Below are 27,492 nucleotides of genomic sequence, written 5' to 3' on the forward strand. Positions count from 1 at the left end.
AGCTGGTGGGGGCCCCAGAAGAGCCACACAGGCAGAAGACTCACCAGAAAAAAAAAAACAAACAACTAATTTATTACTAAAAAACAAAAAAACCCAACAAAATCCACCTCTGTCCCCCTGAAGCAGGAGGCCCAAGGGATGTGCAGTCTGTGCCACGACACGGTTCCTGCCTGCTGCTGCCTGGGTGGGCAGCTTGGTGGGAGGGTCTCTGATGTCAGGGACACCCTGGGGTGGGGTGGGGGGTCCCCCAGGGCAGGCAGCTGCTTGGAGGGAGGTCACAGGCAGGGTCTGGCAGCTGCAGCAGAGGACTGAGGCTGTTTGGGGGGGCTCCAGCAGCATGCAAAGCTGCTCAGACCCCGCTCAGGGGGGGGTGTCCTGAGAGATGGGGGCTCCTCAGGCAGGCTCCGGGGTGCTCAGGCAGGGTGGGAGTTGCTATCCAGTGGTGAGGGGGAGGCAGGATCCGCTGTCCTTGGGCAGGTTTCTTGGGCCTCCAGCTCTGTGGGGGAAATCTGGAGGATTTCCAGCAGCAGGAGGGCTGGCTGGGGCAGGCTCCAGGGCGCTCAGGCAGGGTGGAGGCTGCTCTCTGGTGCTGGGGGACAGGCAGGAGTCAGTGTCCTCAGGTGGGTTTCTTCAGCCCTTCAGCTGCTTGGGCAGGTCCAGGGGGGTCTCCAGCAGAGTGAGGTGTGGATCAGGGAAGCTCCAGGGATTGCTGGCAGCAGGAGGTGGATCAGGGAGGCTCCAGGGATTGCTGGCAGGAGATGGATCAGGAAGGCTCCAAGGATCACGGGCAGCAGGAGGTGGATCAAGGAGGCTCCAGGGATTGTGGGCAGGAGGTGGATCAGGGAGGCTCCAGGGATTGCTGGCAGCAGGAGGTGGATCAGGGAGGCTCCAGGGATCACGGGCAGCAGCAGGTGGATCGGGAAGGCTCCAAGGATCATGGGCAGCAGGAGGTGGATCAGGGAGGCTTCAGGGATTGCTGGCAGGAGGTGGATCAGGGAGGCTCCAGGGATCATGGGCAGCAGGAGGTGGATCAGGGAAGCTCCAAGGATCATGGGCAGCAGGAGGTGGATCAGGGAGGCTCCAAGGATCATGGGCAGCAGGAGGTGGATCAGGGAAGCTCCAGGGATTGCTGGCAACAGGAGGTGGATCAGGGAGGCTCCAGGGATCACGGGCAGCAGCAGGTGGATCGGGAAGGCTGCAGGGCTCTCCAGCAGCAGCAGGTGGATCGGGAAGGCTGCCGGGCTCTCCAGCAGCACCCCGGGCAGCCCGGCCGGGCTCAGGCGGTGCCGGCAGCCGCGCAGTGCCGGCGGCGGGCGGCCCGGAGCAGGCTCTGCCGCAGCACGGGGTAGAGGCGGTGACAGCCATCCAGGCCGAGCCGCAGCGCCTGCGCCCAGTCCTCGGGCTCGCCGCCCTGCCCGGCGCCCAGCACGGCCGACACCTGGTTGAGTGCGGGCAGCAGCGCCAGGGTCAGCCTGGCCGCGGCCCGCCTCTCCTCGGGCTCGCCGGGCTGCAGCAGCCAGGGCTGCGCGGGCCCGCGGCACAGCCCGCAACCCACCGGCAGGTCGTACATCTCCACCCCCGCGTCCGCCAGGGCCAGCCCCGCCGCGCTGAGCGCGGCCGCCAGCGCCGAGCCGCCGTCCTGCAGCAGCAGCGCGCTGACCGCCAGCCGCGCCCGCGGGTACCGCGCCAGCCGCACCGCCGGCTCCAGCGCCTCCCGCAGCGCCGCCGCCGCCTCCCGCTCCGCCTCCCGCGCCGCCGCCGAGCCCGGCCGGCCCCGCGCCCCGCGCCCGGCGAAAGGAGCCCGGCGGAACTCGCAGAGCAGCTGCCCGGCCCCTCCCGGGGCGGGCTCGGCCGCCTCCCGCGGGCCCCAAGCCGCGCACAGCACTTTGGTGCCGCCGCTCAGCTCCACGTAGGCCGAGCCCTCCGCCTGGCTCAGCAGCCCGGCCCGCGCGAACAGCGGCCGCAGCGCGCAGGGGTCCCGCGGCCCCGCACCCTCCTGCTCCTCCTCCTGCTCCTCCGGGAGCCCCGCGGCCGCTGCCCAAACCTCCGGCGGCTGCGATTCCTCCGGGCCGCACAGGCGGCGGTGATCCAGAGGCATGGTGGGGAGCGGGGGCGGCGGGAGGAGGAGCAGGAGGAAGAGCAGGAGGAAGAGCAGGAGCGGGCAGGGGCAGGAGGAGGAGCAGGGGCAGGAGGAGGAGCAGGAGGAAGGGCAGGAGGAGGAGCAGGGGCAGGAGGAGGAGCAGGAGGAGGAGCAGGAGGAAGAGCAGGAGGAAGAGCAGGAGGAAGAGCAGGAGGAAGAGCAGGAGCGGGCAGGGGCAGGAGGAGGAGCAGGGGCAGGAGGAGGAGCAGGAGGAAGGGCAGGAGGAGGAGCAGGGGCAGGAGGAGGAGCAGGAGGAGGAGCAGGAGGAAGAGCAGGAGGAAGAGCAGGAGGAAGAGCAGGAGGAAGAGCAGGAGGAAGAGCAGGAGGAAGAGCAGGAGCGGGCAGGGGCAGGAGGAGGAGCAGGGGCAGGAGGAGGAGCAGGAGGAGGAGCAGGAGGAAGAGCAGGAGGAAGAGCAGGAGGAAGAGCAGGAGGAAGAGCAGGAGGAAGAGCAGGAGGAAGAGCAGGAGGAAGAGCAGGAGGAAGAGCAGGAGGAAGAGCAGGAGTGGGCAGGAGGAGGAGGAGGAGCAGGAGGAGGAGGAAGAGCAGGAGGAGGAGCAGGAGGAAGAGCAGGAGGAAGAGCAGGAGGAAGAGCAGGAGGAAGAGCAGGAGGAAGAGGAGGAGCAGGGGCAGGAGGAGGAGGAGCAGGAGGAAGAGGAGGAGCGGGCAGGAGGAGGAGCAGGGGGAGGAGCAGGAGGAAGAGCAGGAGGAGGAGGAGCAGGAGGAAGAGCAGGAGGAAGAGCAGGAGGAGGAGGAGGAGCAGCAGGAGGAGGAGCAGCAGCCCAGCCCGGCCCAGCCCGGCCCCCCCAGCAGAGCCCGTGAGGCGGCAGCGCCAGGGCAGGCGGGTTTTATTGAGGAGGCAGGCTCAGCAGCGGGCGGGGAGAGGAGGAGGAAGAGGAAGAGGAGGGGGGACGTCAGTTCTTCAGCTGGCCCAGCCGCAGCCTGGCGAAGTCCGCGGCCAGGCTCAGGGCCTGCTGCAGGCAGCCCACGTTCTTGCCCGTCGCCTGTGCCGACACGTCCTTCCCCCCGCCTTTGCCGTCCATCAGCGCCGACACCTCCTGCACCCACTGGCTGGCCTTCAGGCCCCTGTTCGCGGCCTCCTGGGGGGAAAGAAACCAGAAAAAAGGAGGTAGCTCGACCTCAACCCCGCCGGCAGGGAGGGAAGAGGCTCCCCGCGTGTGGCACAAGGAGGGGTCTTGCTTCAGGACGTGGTTTGGTGGTGGAGCTTCTTGCTCTCTGCAGCTGAGGGGAGGTTGGAGCTCAGGGGGGGGGTTGGTCTCTTCTCCTGAAGGGACAGGACAAGAGGAAACGGCCTCTTGTGCCAGGGGAGGTTTAGACTGGATCCCAGGAGAAATTCCTTCCCCAAAAGGCCCTGGCACAGGGCAGGGGTGGAGTCCCCATCTCTAGAGGGGTTTCAAAGTCGTGTAGATGGTGCTGAGGGACGTGGGGCAGTGGTGGAGTAATGGTTGGACTCGGTGACCCTAAAGGTCTTCTCCAACCAAATGATTCTTTAATCCTAGGACTGAACTGTTCCACCGGGGGCTCAGGGGAAGGGGGGAGCAGTCTGAGCATTACCTGGGGTACCTGACACAGGCAAGTGATCCTGCCAGCTTCAGTATCGACAGCGAAGAGCATGGCAGCAGTCTGGGGGGAGTGGGTCTTGAAGAGCTTCAGAGACTCGTTCAGGGCCTGCAGGAGGACACAGTCACTGCAGCACCCCTGCCCTGTGCTGACACCCAGCCCTGCCCCAGCACCCGTGGAGCCCTGGGCTGGGGTGAAACCAGCCAGCAGCTCCCTGCAGTGCTCCTGCTCCCAAACACGATGGTCTCCACCCCCCTGGCTGTGCCTGGCAGGGGACACAAGCCCTGGCTGTGTCCCCTCACAGCTACAAGGAGGCAGGAGCGAGGAGCTGCTTCTACCTCCTCACTTTCTGTGACCTGGGAGCTGGCAGAATTAGCCCCAAAGGCAGTGAACCGAGCGTGCTTGGCTGCAGCTGTGAGTGCCCAGCAGGAGGGAGCAGCTGCTCCAAGGTGAGTCAGGACGACTCAAAGGCAGCACGAAGAAGCTGCACAGGTTACCAGGCACAGCAGGCAGGCTGGGGAAACAAGGGAGACTGCCACGCATCCCAGGATTCCCAAGGAGACAGCACAGAGCTCTGGGAGCAAAGCAGTGCTGCTTCAGCTGGCTAGGGAACCCGGGATGCACCCTTCTGCCAGGGAGAAGGCGTCAGCACCCGCTGCCAGCAGGATTGCTGGCACCCTGGGGCTGGGGGAGTCAGCAGGCATTTGTAAGCAGGATTGGCTCCCAGATTCCCAGAGGAAATTTTCATTTAAACAGGAGGTTAAACTCAGAGTGATCCAAGGTGGGTGGGGGCAGGAGCAGCCCCTGCTTCCTGGCACTGCTGGGCTCAGCGCTGCGGAACTGAGCACATGAGGGAGCTTTTATCCACAACAGAAAGTGCTCAGAAAGAAACTTAGCTTGGGTGTGGAGGAGGGAAGGAGCAGTTTAAGCCCTGGTTGGAGAAGAACCTGCCCCTTGGTGCAGCAGACAGCACCCAGGAGGTAGGGAGCAGCTCCCTGTCTCCACACGCAGCCCGGGACACCCTTCCCAGAGCAGATCCGCAGTGGCCACAAGCATCACGGCTCCTGGGAGGTGGCAGAGCTGCTGTTCAGAGCTCCTCACACCTGCATTTGTGTCACGACTGCTGCTGGGTGAGTCTTACCCGTGACATGATGTGATTTCTATCCACCATTAGGTCTGGAAGCTCAGCAAATGGACAAGACCACCCCTCAATTCCTGAAAACCCATGGGTTAGTCCAGGAGGTGGGACACAGAGTGTCCCTGGGGTCCTCCTCCTCTTCATTAACCACTGCTCAGGTGGCAAGAGAGACAGCCCAGTGACACAGCACCACCTGCCCAGGTGAACAGAGACCACCCAACTGCTCCTCAGGCACAAGGAAGGTTGTTGAGGAGACCAGACCTTTCCCTACCTTTGCCGAGGCTCCATTTTCCATTTCCATGATGACCAGTGGCTGGTTAGGGTGACTCTCAATGACTTGCTTAGTCTTCTCCAGCACCTGAGGGCAACAATGGTCAGATGCTAGAGCACCCACATTGTGTATGGACACAAGAACCACCCGTGTGGAGCTTCCTTGCAGGTAGAGAGTCCCTCGAGGTGCCCCAACACACCCATGGCCCAGCCTGGAGCACCCCACGTTCCACAGCCAGGAACAAAACATGTTGGCAGGTGGATGTGAGGTCTGCAAGGCAGGAGTAGTGCTGGATGATTCCTCCTCCAGGAAAATCCAATGGGATTCAGGAAGAAGAAGCACACACCACCCATACCCTGCACCCAGGGGCACCATTAAGGCAGGAGCACCCCAACCTCCAAGACATGCTGCCAGCACTTCCCCTAGGGAAACGTAGTGGAGGTTGCCATGACCTGGGAAAGGAGCAGGAGAGGCTGGAACACTGCCCAGCCTGAGGAGCATCCCCACAGCTCAGCTCCCTTCCACACCAGACAGGAGTGGAGCTCCCAAGGGAGCCCCCCACAGCCAATCCCACATTGTCCTTCATTCCCACCCGTTTCTGGATGTCAGCTTTGCTTGCTCGGTCCAGGTCATCCATAACTTTCTTCAGTGCTTTAACAGCCTCTCTCAGCTCATCCTTCTGCCACTGGGGGATAACAGCAGTGGCCAGTGTCTGCAAAACAGGAGTGGGTAGAGAGGGTCAGAGGTACCCGTGACCATGGCAGGAGATGCTGCACCACCTCCTTGAACCTCAAGTGCCTGAACTGGCAGAGCTCACTGAGCTCCTCATCTCACCCACAGTCCAACACCCTCAGGCAGGAGGAGCTGGCTGCAGCACCCACTGGGCTGTGTGGCCAGGAGCAGGACTGGGCCTCATTAGTGCCACCCAGTGCTGGCAATCAAGATCCCATTTGCTCTGGGGAGGCAGAGCACTGCTGCCATCCTCACCTCACCGAGATCCGTGATCTCCTTCTGCACATCCTTGTTGGGAGCTGTCTGCACCTTCACCTTGGCCTCCAGGGCTGAGAGCACTTTCCTCAGGCTGTCGACTTTCCTGAGGGCCTGGCAGAACACAATCCAGGTCAGGTCAGGCAGGGAGATGCTGGCAGCCAAGCTCTTGGCCACCACCCTGAGAAGAGCTGAAGAACACTGCAGCCCCAGGGTGGAGTTCAGTAACTCCTCGGGAAGCAGCAGAGCCAAAGCAGGCAGCACTGGACCAGACCCTTTGTGAGATGCTGGCAGACAGGCCCCAGACTCTCCTTTGCCACAGGGAATGCCCAGACCCTCCAAAAAGAGAAAACAATCATCTCACCAAGCCCTTTCTCTCACTCTAGGAAGCACCAGTCAGGATCAAGGTCACCTGCCTCCTGCAGCAGAGGACTGGATTCTGGCTGGATCCAGTCTTGCCAGCTCCAAAGCCCCAGATCACCAGCTCACTCTGAAAAGTAACCTGAGCTAAACCCACAGCCACCCTGGGGACCCACCTGGGGCCCTTCTAACACACCAGCTTCATCCAGGACTTCCCTCCTTCCCTCCCAGCTCTCTCCTCCAGCTGTAGCACAAACAGGGCCCTCCAGAGCAGCCTCTTCCAACAGCAGCATCCTCCCCTACAAGTCCCTCTGATACTCATGCCAATTCTCCCTGGTTCTGAGTATCCCAACAGGGATTCTGGGCAAATTTGAAGGAGAGGAACCTTGGTGTGAGATTCATGTGTGAGATTTCACAGAGGATCTCTCCTGCCTCCCCTTACCTTCCTAGCTTCAGCCCCAGTGACTGCAACTATCCTCCGGATGCCTTTGGCAATTGCTTCTTCTGAAACAATCACAAAGGGGCCAGCGTGGCTGGAGTTCTGCAAGTGCCTTTGGAAAGAACCCAGAAAGACCCACAATAAAACAGAGTTCAAAGTCCACCTCTCATCTCAGCAGGCATCAGCATGGGAACAAGAAAACCACCCTGCCAGAGAGAGGCAGCGAGCGAGGGGACAGGCAGAAAACCCACCCCAGCCACTGAAAGTGAAGGAGTGAGGAAAAGGTGGCCAGGGCTGTGTTCCCAGCACTGCTGGAGACCACATGTGTGGGCAGGGACAGCACAGAGGCAACTTTCCTGCCTGCAAAGGCAGCTTGACTCAGGGCTGGGAATACAAGGGCACATCATCAGCACCATCAGCACCTCCAGCCCTGCCCTGGCTGCGGCCCAGCACACGCCCACAGCACTCAGCAGCCCTCGGGGGCTCGGGCTCCCCTGGGAGTCCTTTCCAGCCATCCTGCCAAGTCCCTCAGCCTCTGCAGACACTCACGTCCCTCCGCAGAACTCGATGGAAGTGATGGAGCCTGCAGGGCCTGAGGGGTCAGCCAGCAGCTCCTCCACGGGGATGCCGATGGAGACCACGCGGACGGGGTCAGGGTAGGTCTCGTCAAACACTGCCCGCAGTCCCTGGATGGCTTTGGCTGCTGCTAGAGGACAGTCCTTGGCATAGACAGGCTGCAGGGCACAGGACAGGGACACAGGTCAGAGAGGAGTCCTCTCAGCTGTGACTGAGGGCACACATTTCCAGATTCAAGAGAGGTTCCCCTCCCCCTCTATTCTGCATTGGTGAGGCCGCATCTGGAGTATTGTGTCCAGTTCTGGGCCCCTCAGTTCAAGAGGGACAGGGAACTGCTGGAAAGAGTCCAGGGCAGAGCCACAAAGATGATTGAGGGAGTGGAACATCTCCCTTATGGGGAAAGGCTGAGAGAGCTGGGTCTCTTTAGTTTGGAGAAAAGGAGACTGAGGGGTGACCTCATCAATGTTTACAGATACGTAAAGGGTGAGTGTCAAGAAGATGGAGTTAAGCTTTTTTCAGTGATGACCAGTGATAGGACAAGGAGTAATGGATACAAATTGGAGCATAGGAGGTTTAAGGTGAATATCAGAAAAAATTTTTTTTACTGTGAGAGTGACAGAGCCCTGGGACAGGCTGCCCAGGGAGGTTGTGGAGTCTCCTTCGCTGGAGACATTCCAAACCCACCTGGACGCCTTCCTGTGTGATGTGCTCTGGGTGACCCTGCTCTGGCAGGGGGGGTTGGACTAGATGATCTTTCAAGGTCCCTTCCAACCCCTAGGATTCTATGATTCTATGATTCCCTCCAAAATGTCCTAAAAGGGAAGTCAGGTGCCTCGCCCACGCTGGGGTTTGTTGAGCTGTGGGGCTCCCAAAGCCATGGAGAGCCTCCCCATCTGCAGAATTCCTCACCCCACTGCCTGCTCAGACCCCCCGTGCTCCTGCACCTTCCTCCCTAAGCACAGATTCCTGAGCAGAGCACAGGGTCCTCTAGGGTCTGTTCTGACACTGGGCTGGCACCAAATGGAGTAGCTCTCTCACCACTGAGGTCACAACACTGGGGGGACACTGTCCATCCAGAGAGGCCAGCAAAACCACCCTGTCTTGGCTCTCATAGTTGATGTGATACTAGAGCAGGCACAGAGCCTGAAAGAGTCATTAAACACTGGCCCAGGCTGCCCAGGAAGGTGGTGGAATCCCCATCCCTGGAGGGGTTTAGAAGCCACATAGATGTGGTGCTGAGGGACACGGGTGAGCCCCAGACACGGGAGAGTTGGGTTAATGGTTGGTCTCAATTATCTTACAAGTCTTTTCCAACCAGAACAATTCTGTGACTCTGTAGCCCAAGAGAGGGCTCAGTACCAATGCACAGAGCAATCCACATGGGAGTTTTCCCTCCTGGAACACTCTGGGATGCCAGCCTGCACCCAGCACCCCACCAGCAGCTCCGAGGACACCCGCTGGGCCAAACTCCCACCACCCCAGCTCATCCAAAACCTTGACTCACGCTCATTTTTTTTCCCCCCCCTGAGCACATCCAACCCAGCAGCTGGGCCCACCTTTGCCTCCTCAATCATCTGGTTGGCGATGCCTTCAACCGTCTTGATCTCCTGGCTAGACAAGGCTCCCTTGGCTGTGAAGTCGAAGCGCAGCCTGTCGGGGGCCACCAGCGAGCCCCTCTGCTCCGCCTCCCCCAGCACGGAGCGCAGGGCGAAGTTGAGGATGTGGGTGGCCGTGTGGTTGCTCATGACCGGCCTCCGGCGGCTCTGAGGGAGGGGGGAAGGCACCGTTAGACAGGGCCAACAGCACCCTCTACCAGCAAGAACTGGAGGTTAAGGTGCTGCTCCAACAGAAACCTCAGGAGAACAGGAGGAACTTAGCACGCTTGGTGCTTCGGAGCCACTGCTAAGGAAGCAGGACATTCCCCACCAGATCTGTGCAGGACTTTTCCCCTCATTGGGTCTGTCTGGAGAGACAAAGTTTCTCGAGTCCTGGGGTCAGTTCTGGGTCCCTCAGGACAAGGATATTGAGGGGCTGGAGCGTGTCCAGAGAAGGGTAAGGGAGCTGGGGAAGGGGCTGGAGCACAAGTGTGAGCAGGAGCAGCTGAGGGAGCTGGGGGTGTCCAGCCTGGAGACAAGGAGGTGAGGGGAGACCTGCTGGGTCTGCAGCTGCCTGAGAGGAGGTTGGAGCCAGGGGGGTTGGTCTCTGCTCCCCAGGAACAAGTGATGGGACAAGAGGAGATGACCTCAGGTTGTGCCAGGGGAGGTTTAGATTGGATCTTGGGAACAGTTTCTTCCCCCAAAGGGCTGTCAGGCCCTGGCCCAGGCTGCCCAGGGCAGGGGTGGAGTCCCCATCCCTGGAGGGGTTTCAAAGCCCTGCAGATGTGGAGCTGAGGGACATGGGGCAGTGGTGGCCTTGGCAGGGCTGGATGAAAGGTTGGACAACGTCTATTCTGACCAAAACGATTCTGTGACTCTATGACAGAGACACTCATCAGGGAAAAGCTCTGGCAGGTGGGAGGCTCCCCTCTGGCTCCACAGGTACCACCTCTAGATGGAAGGGAAACACACCTTGCAGAGGAGGCTCAGCCCAGCACCCACTGAGCAGGCTGAGCCCATGGGAGCCATGTCTGGAGGGGGGCAGACAGCCCAGGCCCTCTGCTGGCATCCACACCACCCCAGAGCACCACACCTCCACCTCCAAGCTGTGCCCCAAAACGTGCTGCTGCTGCCCAGCAAAACCCAAGGAGCACAGTCCTGAGCCAGCTGGGCCTTATCTGCCTCCTGGCAGGAGGAAACCAGATGCCAGGCAGGAGAGGCCTGGAGTCACCCCCACTGGAAAGACCACGCTCCTTGCTGGCATCTTGGAGCAACCTGATCTAGTGGGAGGTGTCCCTGCCCATGCAGGGGGGTTGGATCTCGATGACCTTTAAGGTCCCTTCCAACCCAAACCATGCCATGATATGATTCCATGATCTTGTGCCACAGGGAGAGCAGACCCCAAACTTCAGGCAACTCAAGTGGCTTCAACAGAAGAAGACAAAATCCAGGGAAGAGATGAGGGTGGCTGTTGCACTAGTTCTTAACTCACCTCATCAATGGACAGGTGGACCTGATCTCCTACTTTCAAGCTGCCATAGAGGGTTCCTATGTGAAGCACGTAGCCTCCTCGGACCTGCACGTTCTTCACTGTGAATTCTGTTTTCTGCACAGAGAAGGAAAAGGACCCAGTGAGCAGGTGAGAGGGCAAGGAGACAGTCCAACCAGAGTCTGAGCTGCAGCTGGAAAGGTCTCAGCTGAGAGCCAGGCTGGTGTGTGTGACAGGAGAAAGCTGAGTGTCCCCAAACACAGCAGAGAGAGCAACAAAGCAGAGCATGGAGGTGGGGCATGGGGACAGGGCACAGCAGAGCTGGAATTGTTCCCCCCCTCAGCTCATCACCCCCCAGCCCAGTCCTCCTCACAGCAATCCCAGCTCCCTGCACCTCCCAACTCTGTCCTCCCAGCAATCCCAGCTCCCACCACCTCCCAGTCCTGTCCTCACAGCAATCCCAGCTCCCAGCACTTCCCAGTCCTGTCCTCACAGCAATCCCAGCTCCCAGCACCTCCCAGCCTTGTCCTCCTCCCAGCAATTCCAGCTCCCAGCACCTCCCAGTCCTGTCCTCCCAGCAATCCCAGCTCCCAGCACCTCCCAGTCCTGTCCTCACAGCAATCCCAGCTCCCAGCACTTCCCAGTCCTGTCCTCCCAGCAATCCCAGCTCCCAGCACCTCCTCCCAGTCCTGTCCTCACAGCAATCCCAACTCCCAGCACTTCCCAGTCCTGTCCTCACAGCAATCCCAGCTCCCAGCACCTCCCAGCCTTGTCCTCCTCACAGCAATCCCAGCTCCCAGCACCTCCCAGTCCTGTCCTCACAGCAATCCCAGCTCCCAGCACCTCCTCCCAGTCCTGTCCTCACAGCAATCCCAGCTCCCAGCACCTCCTCCCAGTCCTGTCCTCACAGCAATCCCAGCTCCCAGCACCTCCCAGTCCTGTCCTCACAGCAATCCCAGCTCCCACCACCTCCCAGTCCTGTCCTCACAGCAATCCCAGCTTCCAGCACCTCCCAGTCCTGTCCTCACAGCAATCCCAGCTCCCAGCACTTCCCAGTCCTGTCCTCACAGCAATCCCAGCCCCAGGCACCCATGTTCTAAGCCAGCCTGTGTGAGCTCAGCTCCCTGGGAAGCAAAAGGAACAAACTCCAGCACATCAGTCCACCCTGCACATCCAGAAAGGAAACTGTGCAACCAAGGACAGGAGAGAGTTGCAGTGTGCTTGTCCCTTCTTCTCCACACACCCTGCCCAGGCCCCAGCTCACACTGGGTCCAGCCAGAAGCTCTCAGGCTCACTCACATCCTCCCTGCTGTCATCCTCCTTGACCATGTAGCCCTGGTCATAGATCTGCCCCCCCCTGCTCGGCGTAGAAGCAGGTCTGGTCCAGCACAATCCCACACTCCTGGCCAGTGGACACCTCCTCCACAAACCTCTTCTCCCTGCGGATGGCTTGCACTGTGGCCACGAGGCTCCCAAAATCTGTCACCAGGACAACAGGCAGTGTCAGTAAAACAGGAAAACCTTGTGGACACCAGGTGGGAGGAGAACTTCACAGCAACACCTGCCCAGCTAGGGCAGGAGCTCGGGGCAGCTACATTTGCAGGGTTAAGGAAGGAGAAAGAACCAAGGTAAAGGTTAGTTGGAGAAGAGGGAATTGCATTCTGTGCTCTCTAAGGTAGGGTTGGCACTTTGTTCCACACCTAGATGGTAAAAATCAGCCACGTGTGCTGCCACAAGCCTGGGGCCTCCTGAATCTCTACCAAACCAAAGCATGAGCAGCAAAAGCCAGAGCCAAGTGGACCCTGCAGTCTCCTGTGACACTGGTAGAAGGGCAGAAGGAAACACAGTCCCAGGAATGGAGAGACACAAAGCTGCAGGGAACAGGAATCCCTCCAAAAGCCCCTGAGCAGGTGGGCAACCCCAGACCTGAGCAGCAGGTAGACTCCCCAGCAATCTGCCCTCCTCCTCCCCTGCTTCCTTTGCTACACACAGGCTGTTGTCCTGCACACATTTCCACTCCCACCTCCCAGGAAAGGTGAGCCCAGAAGGAGACCTTGCTGAGGCACATGCCAGGAAAGGCTGGGCAGCAGAGGATGATTCTGAGAAGGTTTGTTTTTCTTACCATAGGCACCACTCTGATCTGAAGCATAGGTGTACTTTGGTGAGTCGTCAGTCACCTCCAGCCCTCGGGCCCTCAGCTCTTCAATGGCATAAATGTCCAGCATGAGGAGATCCTCCCCACCTGCACCTTTCCCTTGGGATTTGAGCTGTCAACAATAAGCACCAAAGTTGGAGAAAACCCACCTCAGCACTGGCCTGTGCACCCCAGCCTGCTCACACCCCTCCCTCACACCCCTCCAAGCTTCTGAGGTGGGTTCTGAGGTGGGAGGTGGGTTCAGAGCTTTGCTGTGGGAAGCCCTGTGCCAGCAGCTGGAGTGTTCCCATCTTCTCTGACTTGGGAGCAGGCTGTTCCAGGGGTACCAGCATGCAGGCCTGAGCCCAGCAACGGCATAGCAAGTACCCAGCCACCAGCTCAATGCCTCTCTCTGCTGCTGCAGCAAAGTGCTGGGAGAGGCACCTGAGCTGCAGGCCTGTCTGGACACTGCTCCTCCAACAGGGGAGTCCTGAACTTCCCCACCCAGAACAGGAGCAGTTGTCCCAGCACATCACCAACTCTGAAGGCCGAGCTGCAGGCTCCAGGCTTTGCAGAGCTAGTGAGCAGACCCTGCCCCAGCTGCACAGAAAGCTGTGTCCCACACAGCTGCAGTGACAAAGAATCCAGACTGGTTTGGGTTGGAAGGGACCTTCAAGATCATCTAGATCCAACCCCCTGCATGGGAAGGGACACCTCCCACCAGCCCAGGCTGCTCCAAGCCCCATCCAACCTGCCCTTCAACACTGCCAGGGATGGGGCAGCCACAGCTTCCCTGGGCAACCTGGGCCAGGCTCTCACCACCCTCAGAGTGGAGAATTTCTTCTAATACTTCATGTAAACCTCCCCTCTTCCAGTGTGAAACCTTTCGTCTAGACATGCCCAGGGCTCTGGGGCACTGGGGGTGTGAGCAGACCCAGTAAGAAAGGAGCAAACACACTGACAGCAAACTGAGAAGGGAACCCTCCCTGCCCACAGCAAGCTGAGAAGAAGGGATCCCTCCCTGCAGAGCAGCTCCCCTGGAGCTGTTCCTCTACCTGCGCATTTTTCCGCTCCTCTTCAAAACCCTCCATGTCCACAACCAGGCCCTTCTCCTCTGCTATCAGCCCAGTGAGATCAGCAGGAAAGCCATAGGTGTCATACAGCAGCCAGGCAGTGTCACCTGCAGAGGAAAAGCAAAGCAGTCAGCCCTCCTGCTCCACAAAGACACTGCTCCTATGCCCCCTCTCCCACTGGCTCCGTCCCACCCAACTGGCTCTGCTGTGGCAGGAGAGTGAGCAGATCTGGTGAAGATGAACATCTGAAAGGCTCCTCTGACAGCACAGAGATCACCACGTTGTGTCTGGGCAGCTCAGAAACCTGAGCAAGTAAACACAGGGCAGAGGGGAAGAGGTGGGTGGCCCAGCTGTGAGCAACAGGCTTTTGAGTCACAGAGAATCACAGAATTATTGAGGCTGGAAAAGAACTCCGAGATCCTCAAGTCCAGCCTGTGACCTGACACCCCCACATCTCCAGACCATGGCACTAAGTGCCACATCCAGCCTTTCCTTGGACACCTTCAGGGATGCTGCCTCCACCACTTCCCTGGGCAGCCCATCCCAATGTCTGGTCACCCTCTCCATGAGGAACTGCTTCCTGATATCCAACCTAAACCTCCTCTGGTGCAGCTTCAGGCCAGGCCTCTCATCCTGTCACTGGTTGCCTGGAAAAAGAGCCCAACCCCACCTGACTAAACCTCCCTTCAGGTAGTTGCAGAGAGTGATCAGGTCCCCCTGGAGTCTCCTCCAGGCTGAACAACCCCAGCTCCCTCAGCCTCTCCTCATAACTTTCCCTCTAGTCCCTTCACCAGCCTCATTGACTCCAACTCTTCCCACACACCTTCCATCAGCTCAGTTCCCAACCCAGCTGAGCCCGAAGTTGGTCCCAGATAGAAAGGACCTTTGGTGCACCCAGACAGAAGTCCTAGCCTTACCAGGGATGGTTTTACTGTCTCCCAGACTCTGAATCTTCCTGTCAAGGATGCGACGTCCTCTGCTGAGTGTTTTCAGGAACTGATCCTCTTCTTCATTGATAATGTCCTTCACCATGTCTGGGTCCTTCTTCAGCTCGGGAAAGGCATCTCCCTGCAGACCCAAGAGGATTAGTCCTTCAGCAGGGAGATCTGCAGACCTCAGCAGAGGAAGTCTTCAGCAGAGGCAGCAGAGCAGGGGAAGAACTCACCAGTGACTGCACCACCACATCAACCAGAGTGGCAAAGAAACCCTTGGGGGCGTTGAGCTTCTCGTGGGAGTAGCGCACAGCCCGCCGGAGGATCCTTCTCAGCACGTACCTAGGGAACAGCAGAGCCCCCCATGCAGACATCACACCTCTCAGCTCTTCTCAGGGGATCCACCACCATCCACCCAGTTCTCATCCCACATTTTCTCTCAACGGGCTGCTCAGGCCAGCAGCAAGCCAGAGGTGAGGGGCCAGGCTCCAGATCCGTGACCCAGCCTCACTCTGTGCTTCAGAGCCAGCAGCTCCCACAGCACAGCCCCCAGCCCAAACTTCACTGGGTTTTTTCAAAGCAGGACTGCACCGAGCAGGGTTTCATGCCTGTCTACCCATGGTGACCTTTTCTGGGGGCTGACACAGCAGGACTGTGCCACAAGGACCCTCAGACCTGTGTCTCTTGGCCTTTTGGGCCGACCTGGCTACGGGGATTCAAAACTACGGAGCAAACGCTCCGTGACCCACTGCTTGAGTGATGCATCCCGTGACATCCCAGAGACAGGTGACATCCCACAGCCCTCAGAGAAGCTGAAGAGAAGGGATGGGGCAGCTCCTTTCTTACCCTCTGCCAGTGTTGTCAGGCCTGCCCCCGTCGGACAGGGCCAGGGTGATGGTGCGTGCGTGGTCAGCCAGCACCCGGTACGCCATGTCGATGCCGTCGGCGTCCTCGGCACCAACCTGCCCCAGGTAGGGCCTGGCACCCGTGCCCTGCAGAGGGAGAAGGTGGTGGCCAAAGGGGACACAGTTAAGGACAGTGGGGACCAGCAACACGGCAGGAAAGCAGACAAGAACACTGTGTGTCCAGTCAGTGGCTTTAACACCGAAGAAAGGCAGCGCTCCGGTTCCAGCTCCGGAGCTCCACACCTCATCCCTCAGGGGCAGCAGGAGCCTGGGATCTCTTCCCTGATGTTTATTTCCCAGCAACATCTACACCCAGGAAGCTCTGGCCCTTCCACGAAGGAAAAAAAAAAAAAGCTTGGACTTGCACACCAAGTTCCCAGCACAGCTCCCACCAAGGAAGATGCAGGAACAGCAGCCTGGTTCTGCCATGGTTTATGGCCAAGGCCTCCTCTCCCAGGGGACTTCCCACAAAACAGCATGTTCAGGGTGGGAGGCTGAAGGACAACCCCTGGTTCTGGCTCAGCAGCACCACGTGCTCTCTACCACACAGCAAAAAGATGGTGCTTGGCCAAGAGAAGACCAAGGAGTGTGCCAGCAGGACAGTTCACAGCAAGTATCATAGAATCATGGAATCCCAGACTGGTTTGGGTTGGAGGGACCTTCAAGATCATCCAGTTCCAACCCCCTGCACGGGCAGGGACACCTCCCACCAGCCCAGGTTGCTCCAAGCCCCATCCAACCTGCCTTTCAGCACTGCCAGGGATGGGGCAGCCACAGCTTCCCTGGGCAGCCTGGGCCAGGCTCTCACCACCCTCACATCAATGGGAAAGCTGCACTGCTTGTCCTGTGTCTTCCCCTGGAAGGAGGCCCCAAGGCAGCAATTCCTGTCCCAGCCTGAATTCCTGCTCTCAGCAAAGTACAAACCCCTGGGCTCACAGCAGCTGGAGAGCAGAGACCTGCAGACATAACCACCCCATCCCACCAGCCCCAGGCATCTCCCCAGGGATTCAGGAGATGGATGCAGCTGGGTGCAGACCCAGCCCTCCCAGCTTGTACCTTCTGGATGGCTTCAAAGTAAGGAAGGAAAAGGTCGGTGTCATAGTTGGACATCTTGTTCTGCAGCACAGAGACCAGCCTCTCCAGGCCCATCCCAGTATCAATACTTTTCTTAGGAAGAGGTTTCAGTGTCCCATCAGCTTCCCTGCCCAGCCACACAAAGAAAGATGACCTGTTATGGAAGGAGCCTCTGCACAGGCAACTCACCTCTCTCTCCTCATCTCCATGAGGTTTTGTTCCACCAGATTTAGACACAGGCCCATACACAAGGACAACCCAGACAAGCTCAGAGTGGGATGGCACTTATTCCCCATGGGATTAAGCACTGGACTTGGTAGCGTTGGGTTATGGCTGGTAGGGTTGGGTTATGGCTGGATTTGATGATCTTAAAGGTCTTTTCCAACCACAACTATTCTGTAATTCTGTGAATTCCTGACAAACAAACTGAGAAAATACTTGGAGTCTGTCCCCAAAGCCAGTGTGACCAACCTGTTCTGCAGGCTGGGTGAGGGGACAGAGCATCACAAAGTGCTGACTCAGCTCCTGGGCAAGAGGGATTGGTGAGCAAGCCCAGGGCAGGTCCAAGAGTGCAACCCCCATGGAGCAGCCTGGGGGAAGCAGGTCTGGCTCACCTGTTGAACTGGATGAACACCAGGTTCCAGATCTCCAGGACGTTGGGATCATCCTGGTTGACCAGGTGAGAAGCATCTCTGTCCCCGATCCTGTCGTAGTGGATCTCACTGCAAGGGCCACAGGGGCCTGTGTCTCCCATTTCCCAGAAGTTATCCTTCATATTGCCAGGCAGGATCCTGCCCTCAGCCAGCCTGGAACAAGAAACTCTTACTGAGCAGCAGAGGCAAGAATTCCCCCAACCAAGGACCACAGCAGAGACACCTTGGTTCACTAACCCCCTGGATGAGCTGAAGAACTGTCAGGGTGCTGAGCCAGACCAGTTTGAGATGTCACCCTCCCTGCTGAGGAGGATCAGCACTGGGCCCAGATGGAGGCAGAGGCCTTCACAACCCCCCAGAGAAGCCAGCAGCAAGAAGACAGGTGGATCTCTGAGTTTAATACAGGCAGGTTTGGCCCCAGGTGTCACAGGGACTGTGGCAGGTTTCTGAGGGGACTACAGCCACAGGACCAAAGCCACCACAACATCAAGCTTTGGTCCAACCACTGCTTGAGTGTTGAGTGCAGTTCTTGCTTCCTCAGCTCCAGGGGAGTGAGGTGGAAGTAGCAAAGGCACCAAGGAGGGAAACTAAAAGTGCCTAAAGGTGGAGCAGCTGCCTCAGGAAGAGACTACAGAAAAGAGAAGGTCTCACGGAATGGGTTGGAAGGGACCTTAAGGATCATCTAGATCCACCCCCCTGCATGGGCAGGGACACCTCCCACCAGCCCAGGCTGCTCCAAGCCCCATCCAACCTGCCCTTCAACACTGCCAGGGATGGGGCAGCCACAGCTTCCCTGGGCAACCTGGGCCAGGCTCTCACCACCCTCACAGCAAAGAATTTCCTCCTCATGTCTCACCTCAATCTCCCTCTTCCAGTTTTAATCCATTCCCCCTTGTCCTTTCCCTCCCTGCCCTTGTCCCAAGCCCCTCCCCAGCTTTCCTGGAGCCCCTTCAGGCCCTGGAAGGTGCTCTAAGGTCTCCCTGGAGCCTTCTCTTCTCCAGGCTGAACACCCCAACTCTCCCAGCCTGGCTCCAGAGCAGAGCTGCTCCAGCCCTCCCATCATCTCCGTGGCTCTAAAATAACACAGACATTCCTCAGAGAAAGGCCTTACCCCAAATCCAACCATATCTGCTTGCACTCCAGGTCTGGTTGCAGCCCTGCAGCCTCATTCCCCCCAAAATAAGTGACGTAGAGTCTTTCAGCAGGGATGCCAAACTCCTTGGTGAGAAGGTCCAGGGCCAGTTTACAAGCAAGTTCCTGCAGATGAGAAAAGGAGCTCAGCAGGTGAATGCAGACCTTCTCCTCAACATGCAGCATCTGCTCATGCAGAGCAGGCTACTGTAGCCACCAGCAGCTCTCTGCAAAGGAACAATCAGTACCTTTCAGACTGGCACAAGAACCAAACAAGTCCATGCAGTGAACAGGGCACAAAAACCATCTCATATGGCTTTCCAGATGCCATAGGTTAATTCCTAGCACGTTGGCTGTCCCCAAAACCCCTTTGAAGTTGGCTGCATTCTTAACATCACCTCTGAGAACCCCACACTTGAGAAGGGATGTTGTTATTTTATACCCAATTCTTGTTTGAGGTCTATCAGAGCTGCATAGCTCCAGGACAGCCACTAAAACCTCTCCAAACAATTTAATCAGCTTTGTAAACCTTAAGTAATTAATCTCAAAGCATTCTTCAGGGTTGGGGCAGCTTCCAAGCTCACGTATTCCATCAGAGACACACACACCTTAGGAACCACTCTTTGCCAAGATAGTCTCCATCCTCTTGGCAAATGCTCTGCTGAGCTGACAAAGATGGGTAACTTTGGGCAAGAGGTTCAGAGCTGCACCTACTTTACCTTGAAATAATCCCCAAAGGACCAGGACCCCAACATCTCAAAGAAGGTGTGGTGGTAGACATCCTTCCCAACATCATCCAGGTCGTTGTGTTTGCCCCCTGCCCGGATGCACTTCTGGGTGTTGGTGGCTCTGCTGAGCTTGGCGAGCGGGTGCGAGGGGTCGATAGTGTTGAGGAAGATGGGTTTGAACTGAGAGGGGAAACATCAAAGGGCAATCAAGACAAGCACCAAGAGCCTGTTTCCCCAGGGTGCAAGCAGTAACAAGGCAGAAAGTGTCCTCTGGATCACGACAGCACTAGGCTGGACATTCTCCAAGGCGTGTGTCAGAAACACCAAGCCTGTGTGCAGGGAGGCTGCAGCGCTGCCTGTGACTTGGCACACCCACACGTGTCCCTGGAGCCCACCAAGCCCCAGGGCTTCCAAAGGGACTGGAAGGAGCCAGATTCACAGGATCATCACGTCTGGAAAGGACCTCCAAGATCACCGAGTTCAACCATCAACACAAAAAGACTGCACAGCCTCGCCCACGAGAGCATGTTCTGAAGCACCAGATCTAGATGGCTTTTGAACACCTCCTGGGATGGTGGCTCCACCACCTCCCTGGGCAGCCTGGGCCAGGGCCTGACCACTCTTTCAGTACAGAAATTCCTCCTAATACCCAATCTAAACCTCCCCTGACACAACTTGAGGCCATTTCCTCTGATCCTGTGGTTATTTACTTAGGAGAAGAGCCCAACTCCCACCTCACTCCAACTTCCTCTCAGGCAGCTGCAGAGCCAGCAGGTCTCCCCTCAGCCTCCTTGTCTCCAGGCTGGACACCCCCAGCTCCCTCAGCTGCTCCTGCTCAGACTTGTGCTCCAGCCCCTTCCCCAGCTTCCTTGCCCTTCTCTGGACACGCTCCAGCCCCTCAGTGTCCTTGTCCTGAGGGACCCAGACCTGACCCCAGGATTCGAGGTGTGGCCTCACCAGTTCCCAGGGGCACAATCACCTCCCTACTCCTGCTGGCCCCGTTAATCCTGATGCAAACCAGGATGCTGTTGGTCTTCTTGGCCACCTGGACCCACGTTAAGCCAGCTAATTCCCAGCTAACCAGGAAAAAAAGTCAGAGAAAACGGAGTGCTGCTCTCCAGCACAGCCCTTTTGGCAGCCCAGCCACAACCACCCTTTAAAGATGCCGACGGTCACTTGTGCCAGGACCAGCTGAGGTCCAAAGGGTCAAGGAAGGGAGGCTGGCAGTGCTCCCATCACTGCACCACCAGCCTAAAACCTCTCTTGCCAGTTTTGGGAGAGCACAGAGGACTCCAGCAGTCCCATCAACCCCCTCTTCGCGACCAGAAGACGGAGGAAACAACAATAATTTTCCCCCACAGGCAGGTTTCAACCGCTGTTCGTAAGGACCTCGGTGGGAAACCCACCTGATTCATGCCAGCATTGGCAAAGAGCAGCGTGGGGTCATCCAGGGGGATGGTAGAGGAGGAGTGCACGTAGGTGTGCTGGTTTTCCTTGAAGAAGTCAATGAAGCGCTGCCGGATCTGGCTGGCTGTTAGTGGAGCTTCCATGGTGAAGCTGCAGGTCAGAGCTGGCCAGAGGAAGCAGGAGGAGAAGACCTTGGTGCAATCTGAGGAGACAACACCCTCTGAGCTCCCCCACACGGACAACTCACCAACTCCCCATGGGTTCGTCCCAAATGGTGCTGACCTAGACCCAAAGTTCCTCTCCCTCCAGCTCCCTGAGCTCAAACTACCTGTTCTTTGAAAACATGTGTTCTTGAAAGATCAGGTTCACCTGGACACTGATCCCAGTGAGAGGCTGTGCCTGTCCTGCCAGGGACAGAGGGGAGAGGGGGGGGATTCTAACACCTAAACTCATTCAGGGTGATTAAATCATAGGCTCGTTGTCTGGAAATGACCTCTGGAAATCACCTCATCCACCCTCCCTGCTCAAACAGGGTCAACTCCTGGGATGGCTGGAAAGCTTCCCTGCCAGGAACTGCATCACCACAGGGACACCAGGTGACAGAGGGAGCGAGGGGATGATGAAGGACTGGAGGGGATGAAGGACTTGGGGAGTGAGGGGATGATGAAGGACTCGAGAGGAGGATGAAGGACTCGAGAGGAGGATGAAGGACTCAGGAAGGGAGGGGGTGATGAAGGACTCGAGGGGATGAAGGACTTGAGAGGATGATGAAGGACTCGAGGGGATGATGAAGGACTTGGGGAGTGAGGGGATGCTGAAGGACTCGAGGGGATGATGAAGGACTGGAGAGGAGGATGAAGGACTGGAGAGGATGATGAAGGGCTCGAGGGGATGATGAAGGGCTCGAGGGGATGATGAAGGGCTCGGGGGGATGATGAAGGGCTCGGGGGGATGATGAAGGGCTCGGGGGGGTGAAGGACTTGGGGAGTGAGGGGATGCTGAAGGACTCGAGGGGATAATGAAGGACTGGAGAGGAGGATGAAGGACTGGAGAGAAGGATGAAGGGCTCCAGGGGATGATGAAGGGCTCCAGGGGATGATGAAGGACTGGAGAGGAGGATGAAGGACTCGAGGGGATGAAGGACTCGGGAAGGGAGGGGATGATGAAGGACTCGAGGGGATGAAGGACTTGAGAGGATGATGAAGGACTCGAGGGGAGGATGAAGGGCTCGAGGGGAGGATGAAGGGCTCGAGGGGAGGATGAAGGGCTCGAGGGGAGGATGAAGGGCTCGAGGGGAGGATGAAGGGCTCGAGGGGAGGATGAAGGGCTCGAGGGGAGGATGAAGGGCTCGAGGGGAGGATGAAGGGCTCGAGGGGAGGATGAAGGGCTCGAGGGGAGGATGAAGGGCTCGAGGGGAGGATGAAGGGCTCGAGGGGAGGATGAAGGGCTCGAGGGGAGGATGAAGGGCTCGAGGGGAGGATGAAGGGCTCGAGGGGAGGATGAAGGGCTCGAGGGGAGGATGAAGGGCTCGAGGGGAGGATGAAGGGCTCGAGGGGAGGATGAAGGGCTCGAGGGGAGGATGAAGGGCTCGAGGGGAGGATGAAGGGCTCGAGGGAGGATGAAGGGCTCGAGGGGAGGATGAAGGGCTCGAGGGGAGGATGAAGGGCTCGAGGGGAGGATGAAGGGCTCGAGGGGAGGATGAAGGGCTCGAGGGGAGGATGAAGGCTCGAGGGGAGGATGAAGGGCTCGAGGGGAGGATGAAGGGCTCGAGGGGAGGATGAAGGGCTCGAGGGGAGGATGAAGGGCTCGAGGGGAGGATGAAGGGCTCGAGGGGAGGATGAAGGGCTCGAGGGGAAGATGAAGGGCTCGAGGGGAAGATGAAGGGCTCGAGGGGAGGATGAAGGACTCGAGGGGAGGATGAAGGACTCGAGGGGAGGATGAAGGACTCGAGGGGAGGATGAAGGACTCGAGGGGAGGATGAAGGACTCGAGGGGACGAAGGACTTGGGGAGGGAGAGGATGATGAAGGACTCGGGGAGTGAGGGGATGCTGAAGGACTCAAGGGGATGATGAAGGACTGGAGAGGAGGATGAAGGACTCGAGGGGATGATGAAGGGCTCGAGGGGATGATGAACGACTCGGGGAGGGAGGGAAGGACGCAGAGGGCTCCCGGGCAGCGCAGGGCCCTACCCCGAGACCTCCCGTTCTCGAACGCCCGAGGAGAGGCGAGGGCTGAGCGGGAGCCCCTGCAGGCCCCCCGTGCAGGCCCCCCCTGCAGGCCCCCCCTGCAGGCCCCCCCGCTGCCCGCCCCGGCCCCACGCCGCTCCGTCTCCGGAGGGCCCGGCCGGGCCGTGCAGAGCCCCCGAGGGGCGGCAGGACCCCCCCGGGGCGGCAGGACCCCCGGGGGCCGCAGCCCCTCACACCGCCCCCCCCCCCCCCCCCCCCCCCCCCCCCCCCCGGCCCTACCTCCCGTCACCGCCGCCCGGCGCCGCCGCAGCGCCCGCCCCGCCCCTCGTGCCGCAGCGCCGGGCCCGGCTCCCGATTGGCTGGTGGTGCCATCACTCCGGATAAACCCCGCCCAGCCTCAGGGACGGACCGACTCTCGGATTCTGATTGGCTAGAGGTGGCGTCACTCCGGATCAGCCCCGCCTCCCTCCCGTTCCCGCCCGCCGGCTGATGCAAGGACCCCGCGGTCACGTGACGCGGCCGGGCAGAAGCCGGGCAGGGACCCGCCATGTTAGGAGTGCCAGGAGGAACAGCGGGGACCCGGGCCGGGCAGCGGGGCCGGGGGCGCTGGGGCCGGGAGGGGCCCCGGGCTCTGCTCAGTGCCCCCCGACCCCTCCTCACTGCCCCTCGACCCCTCCTCACTGCCCCCCAGCCCCCCCTCACTGCCCCATCCCCTCCTCACTGCCCCCCAGCCCCCCCTCACTGCCCCACCCCCTCCTCACTGCCCCCCGACCCCTCCTCACTGCCCCTCGACCCCTCCTCACTGCCCCCCAACCTTGCCTCAGTGCCCCCCAGCCCCTCCTCACTGCCCCCTGCCCCTCCTCACTGCCCCAGCCCCTCCTCACTGCCCCCCAGCCCCTCCTCACTGCCCCCCAGCCCCTCCTCACTGCCCCCCGACCCCTCCTCACTGCCCCCCAGCCCTTCCTCACTGCCCCCAACCCCCTCCTCACTGCCCCCCACCCCCTCCTCACTGCCCCCCAACCCCCTCCTCACTGCCCCCAACCCCTCCTCACTGCCCCCCCAGCCCCTCCTCACTGCCCCCCCAACCCCTCCTCACTGCCCCCCGACCCCTCCTCACTGCCCCCCCAGCCCCTCCTCACTGCCCCCCGACCCCTCCTCACTGTCCCCCCATCCCCTCCTCACTGTCCCCCCATCCCCTCCTCACTGCCCCCAACCCCTCCTCACTGCCCCCCCAACCTTGCCTCAGTGCCCCCCAACCCCTCCTCACTGTCCCCAGCCCCTCCTCACTGCCCCCCCAACCCCTCCTCACTGCTCCATCCCCTCCTCAGTGCCCCCCCGACCCCTCCTCAGTGCCCCCCCGACCCCTCCTCACTGCCCCCCGACCCCTCCTCACTGCCCCCCAGCCCCTCCTCCCTGCCCCCTCTCCCTGCAGGAACCATGTTGCCTCTTCCCGCCCAGGTCCCGCCGTGGGATCGCTCCCGAAACCCAAAGAGACGACGTTTGGGCAGGAGACCTGGCTCTTCACTGCAGGTTTGCTCCCGGCTGGGTGCTCGGTGCCTCCCCACCACCCAACAGGCCACATGAGGTGCCCCACAACATCTCTGCACACCCAGCGCCCCGGCCAGCGAGCGCCGAGTCCATCCTCCCTGGGGGGCTTGGTTAGTGCTGCACGTGCAGCTCCAACCTGGTCACAGCTCTGTTTGTGCCAGGCCCAGGGGAAGGGCCTTCACCTTTTGACACGAAGCTATGATTTTTAATATTATAATGACATGATAATGAGCTCCGTTCACCCAACGGGCACAGTATCACAAGCTCTGCAGCCCCAGGCTGGCTCAGCCACCCATGGCTCCTTTTTATCCCCCCCTGCATCCCTCAGGCCCAGTTACCCCCACAGACCTCGTCTTTGCTGCCAAGGGGGTGGTTTAGATGAGACACCCTCCAACCCCCTGGGTGCTTTCCCTGCTCCAAGGCAGGTTCCTGCAGGGTGTCCTTTGCTGGGCACTGCCTGGGGCACTGGCTGTGCCTCTGGCACCTGGGATTGCTAGAAATGGAACGTTGGGTTTGCATCCCAGTCTTAGAAGCACATGGTTGGGGTTTTTATTTTATATACACCCTAGTGTTAGGAATAGCTTGTTGAAGAGAAGTGAGGTCTCTGCACCTTCCAGTGACACCTGGGGGGGTTTATGGCCCAAGAAGCTGAGGGACTGAACTGGGCTCCATCTGGGGATCTGAACATGGAGCAGGATTGATGGCCAAGATCAGACCCAACGAAGCCACTTCCATCTTGCTCCTCAAACTCACAGCCACTAGGTAAGAAGCAGATTTCCAGAGATTCTTAAGTTTTAGGGATACAAAGGAGGAGAAAAATGTCCTCACTCAAATTCAACCTACTTTTCATGTAATTTACCTTTGGGAAAGCAACTAACACTGGAACGAAACTTAGAAAACACCTTTTGCTGAAGCTGAGAAACTTGCACCGTTTCTGTTTCTCCTTTCAAAGAACAGGAAGAACCTGAAGAAATTCATCAAACCAAAAGAAATTTTGGGTAGATAAATTAAAATTACAATGGACCCTCATTGCTCTGCCTGTCCAAACATGAGCGAGTACTGATTAACGTGTTTCAACCACAAGATCCCAACTTTAAGGGAGGTACAGATCATTGTGGTGGTTGGGAAGGCAGCCAGGGGGGCAAGAAAGGTCAGGATTAGACCTTAAAAGGTAAAAAGTGACCTGCTGGAATAGGATGTGTGAACGGGGGGAGGGAACTTACAGTGTCATTAGAAGCGTGGGATGGGCTGGAGACCCTGGAGTGCCCAGCCAGGGGGGACACAGGGAGCTTTGGGAATAGGGAATATAAACTGTTATTCACCTGACATGGGTGTGCCTGCTTGTTTGGGTCACCCGTTCTGGCCAGAGTGTCAACAACCTGTCCTTGGCCTCAGGACCCATCTGGGCCCGTTCCCTGGCACCACAAATGCTTCTCACAGTTTATGGAGAGATGCAGAGCACATCTGGCACGAAATAACCCCCATCCATCTCCATTTCTGAGGTGTTTTCCAACACCACCATTCCTGGTCCTGCAGCCCTCTTCCCTTGGGTCTGTTCTGTGCTTCCCAAGGAGCCTGGAAGGGAGAGGGGGAAAAAATCCAGTCCTCCCTGCCTCATGGGAGCTCTGCTCTGGGTGCTGCTGGTAGGCAGCAGGAGCAGGCAGGTCTGTGCAGGGCAGCTGCTGGGGCAGGTGGTGACACCCTCACTAACACCAGCTCCTTGGTGAGTCCAGCACCACCCAAACCCACCCCCAGCACACTCACCTCTCACGGGAGCCAAACTCTGCCCACCAAGGTGGAAGGGAACATCCCTGCTTCCTCCTCTCCGTGCCCTGTGTCACCTGGAAGCACATCTTGGCACTCCCTTCACCATCTCCCATTTCTTTGGTGATTGCCAGACCTGGAACCACTCTGGGAACAGTCAGCTCTGTCCCCTTCTCCAGGCAGGGCAGCAGATGTGTCCTTGTGTGCACATCCAGATGTGACCCACCCGTGTTATTTTTCCTCTTCTTTTTTCCTCCCCCACCTTGGATTCAGGTTGGGCCAATTCTCCCTTTTCACCTGAGGCTTTTTTCGTGGCAGCTCTTTTGTTTCTTCTAGCACCTTTCTCACTTCTGTCTCCTAAAAACTCATGCCCCCGTGCTGGTCTGGCCTGTGGGAGCTTTGGCTTTGCAGGCACCTCTTGGGCTGATGAGCATCCAGCCTTGTCCTCCAGCAAGGAGAAGAGTCTGGAGCCCCAGCAGTGGGCAGAAGGGGCTGCAGGGAGCTGGGAGGACTTCTCTGGGTGAAGGCATTGGTTGAAGGCATTGGTTGAAGGCATTGAGGGCATCCTGCCCTCCCTGCACTTCCCAGGGTGGGCTTCAGCTCAGCATCTGGGTTCAACCACCCCAGACTCAACCCCCAGACTAGGAGATCACTGCCCACAGCCACATCTGGCCCTGTTTTCCACTTCCTGGTGATGTCTCCAAAGGCTCTTCCAGGCTCCTGGTGGAGGTGACCCTTCTCCATCAGCCACTGGCAGCTGGGGAGGAGTCGAGTGGTGGGGAACTGGGTACAGCAGGAGACACAGGGTCCCCATATACCAGGGGATCCCTTGGTGTGCCCGTCCAGGCAAGGGACAGGGCTGGTGCTGGCACAGTTGCCATCCCCGTGGATGCCTGGACCTACAGCCTGGGCTGTGCCCAGCTCCTCTTCAGGCCCTGCCCTGTGTCACCACCCCTGGAGATGGCTGTGCTGGCTTGGGGTGGCAAAGTGGCAGGGCATGGAGCTGGAGCTGGTCAGGCAGGTGGCCACCAGCCCCTGGGCCCCCCAGCACATCTTTGCCACCTGCCACCACCCCGAGGGTCTCAGGGTGGGTGCAGGGCACGGGGGTGGCCCCCAGTGGGTGGGAGAGGGGAGCTGTTGGTCCGGAGATGGCCTGGCAGTGGGGACAGGGACCTTCTGGTGGGGTCCATGGCCGTGCCTGACCCAGCGGGGTGGGATGAGGCTGGAGGGGCAGACGTGGTGCCCGTGTCCTCAGCACTCACCCATGGCCATGCCAGTGGCTGGCCAAGCCCTTCCCCATGGGATCCCTTCCCCATGGGATCCCTTCCCCTTGGGATCCCTTCTCCATGGGATCCCTTCCCCTGGATTCCCTTCTCCATGGGA

The 27,492-nt window shown here is 59.2% G+C and overlaps 2 protein-coding genes and 2 long non-coding RNA genes across 4 annotated transcripts; 2 read left to right on the forward strand and 2 right to left on the reverse strand.

The window, feature by feature from the left end:
- The first annotated feature begins 682 nt into the window (after positions 1–682).
- LOC127389163 (uncharacterized) lies at positions 683–1,239 on the forward strand. Its single transcript, XR_007890563.1, has 4 exons — positions 683–722; positions 759–872; positions 912–986; positions 1,143–1,239. It is a non-coding gene; the product is annotated as an uncharacterized LOC127389163 (long non-coding RNA).
- Positions 1,240–1,276: 37 nt separating this feature from the next.
- Positions 1,277–2,098, reverse strand: EXOSC6 (exosome component 6). The gene has a single exon (XM_051629395.1). The coding sequence runs from the start codon at positions 2,096–2,098 to the stop codon at positions 1,277–1,279; it is 822 nt and encodes a 273-aa protein (XP_051485355.1).
- Positions 2,099–2,969: 871 nt separating this feature from the next.
- AARS1 (alanyl-tRNA synthetase 1) lies at positions 2,970–23,114 on the reverse strand. Its single transcript, XM_051629345.1, is given in 22 exon segments — positions 2,970–3,238; positions 3,714–3,827; positions 5,129–5,215; positions 5,721–5,840; positions 6,116–6,229; positions 6,918–7,026; positions 7,464–7,648; positions 9,047–9,253; positions 10,578–10,691; positions 11,874–11,930; positions 11,932–12,053; positions 12,697–12,841; positions 13,764–13,888; positions 14,699–14,849; positions 14,947–15,055; positions 15,560–15,705; positions 16,675–16,819; positions 17,307–17,498; positions 18,457–18,602; positions 19,196–19,384; positions 20,611–20,813; positions 23,077–23,114. Coding segments are annotated over 21 exon segments (2,907 nt in total). The 5' UTR covers positions 20,755–20,813; positions 23,077–23,114; the 3' UTR covers positions 2,970–3,052.
- A 1,102-nt stretch (positions 23,115–24,216) lies between these two features.
- Positions 24,217–25,357, forward strand: LOC127389164 (uncharacterized). The gene is made up of 3 exons (XR_007890564.1): positions 24,217–24,327; positions 24,963–25,107; positions 25,216–25,357. It is a non-coding gene; the product is annotated as an uncharacterized LOC127389164 (long non-coding RNA).
- The last annotated feature ends 2,135 nt before the right edge of the window (positions 25,358–27,492 follow it).

Source organism: Apus apus, chromosome 11, assembly GCF_020740795.1.
Source record: "Apus apus isolate bApuApu2 chromosome 11, bApuApu2.pri.cur, whole genome shotgun sequence".
NCBI classification, from domain to species: domain Eukaryota; kingdom Metazoa; phylum Chordata; class Aves; order Apodiformes; family Apodidae; genus Apus; species Apus apus.

Excerpts from the sequence above, each read along its gene's own strand:
- EXOSC6 (XM_051629395.1), bottom strand. The coding sequence starts at position 2,098 with ATGCCTCTGGATCACCGCCGCCTGTGCGGCCCGGAGGAATCGCAGCCG.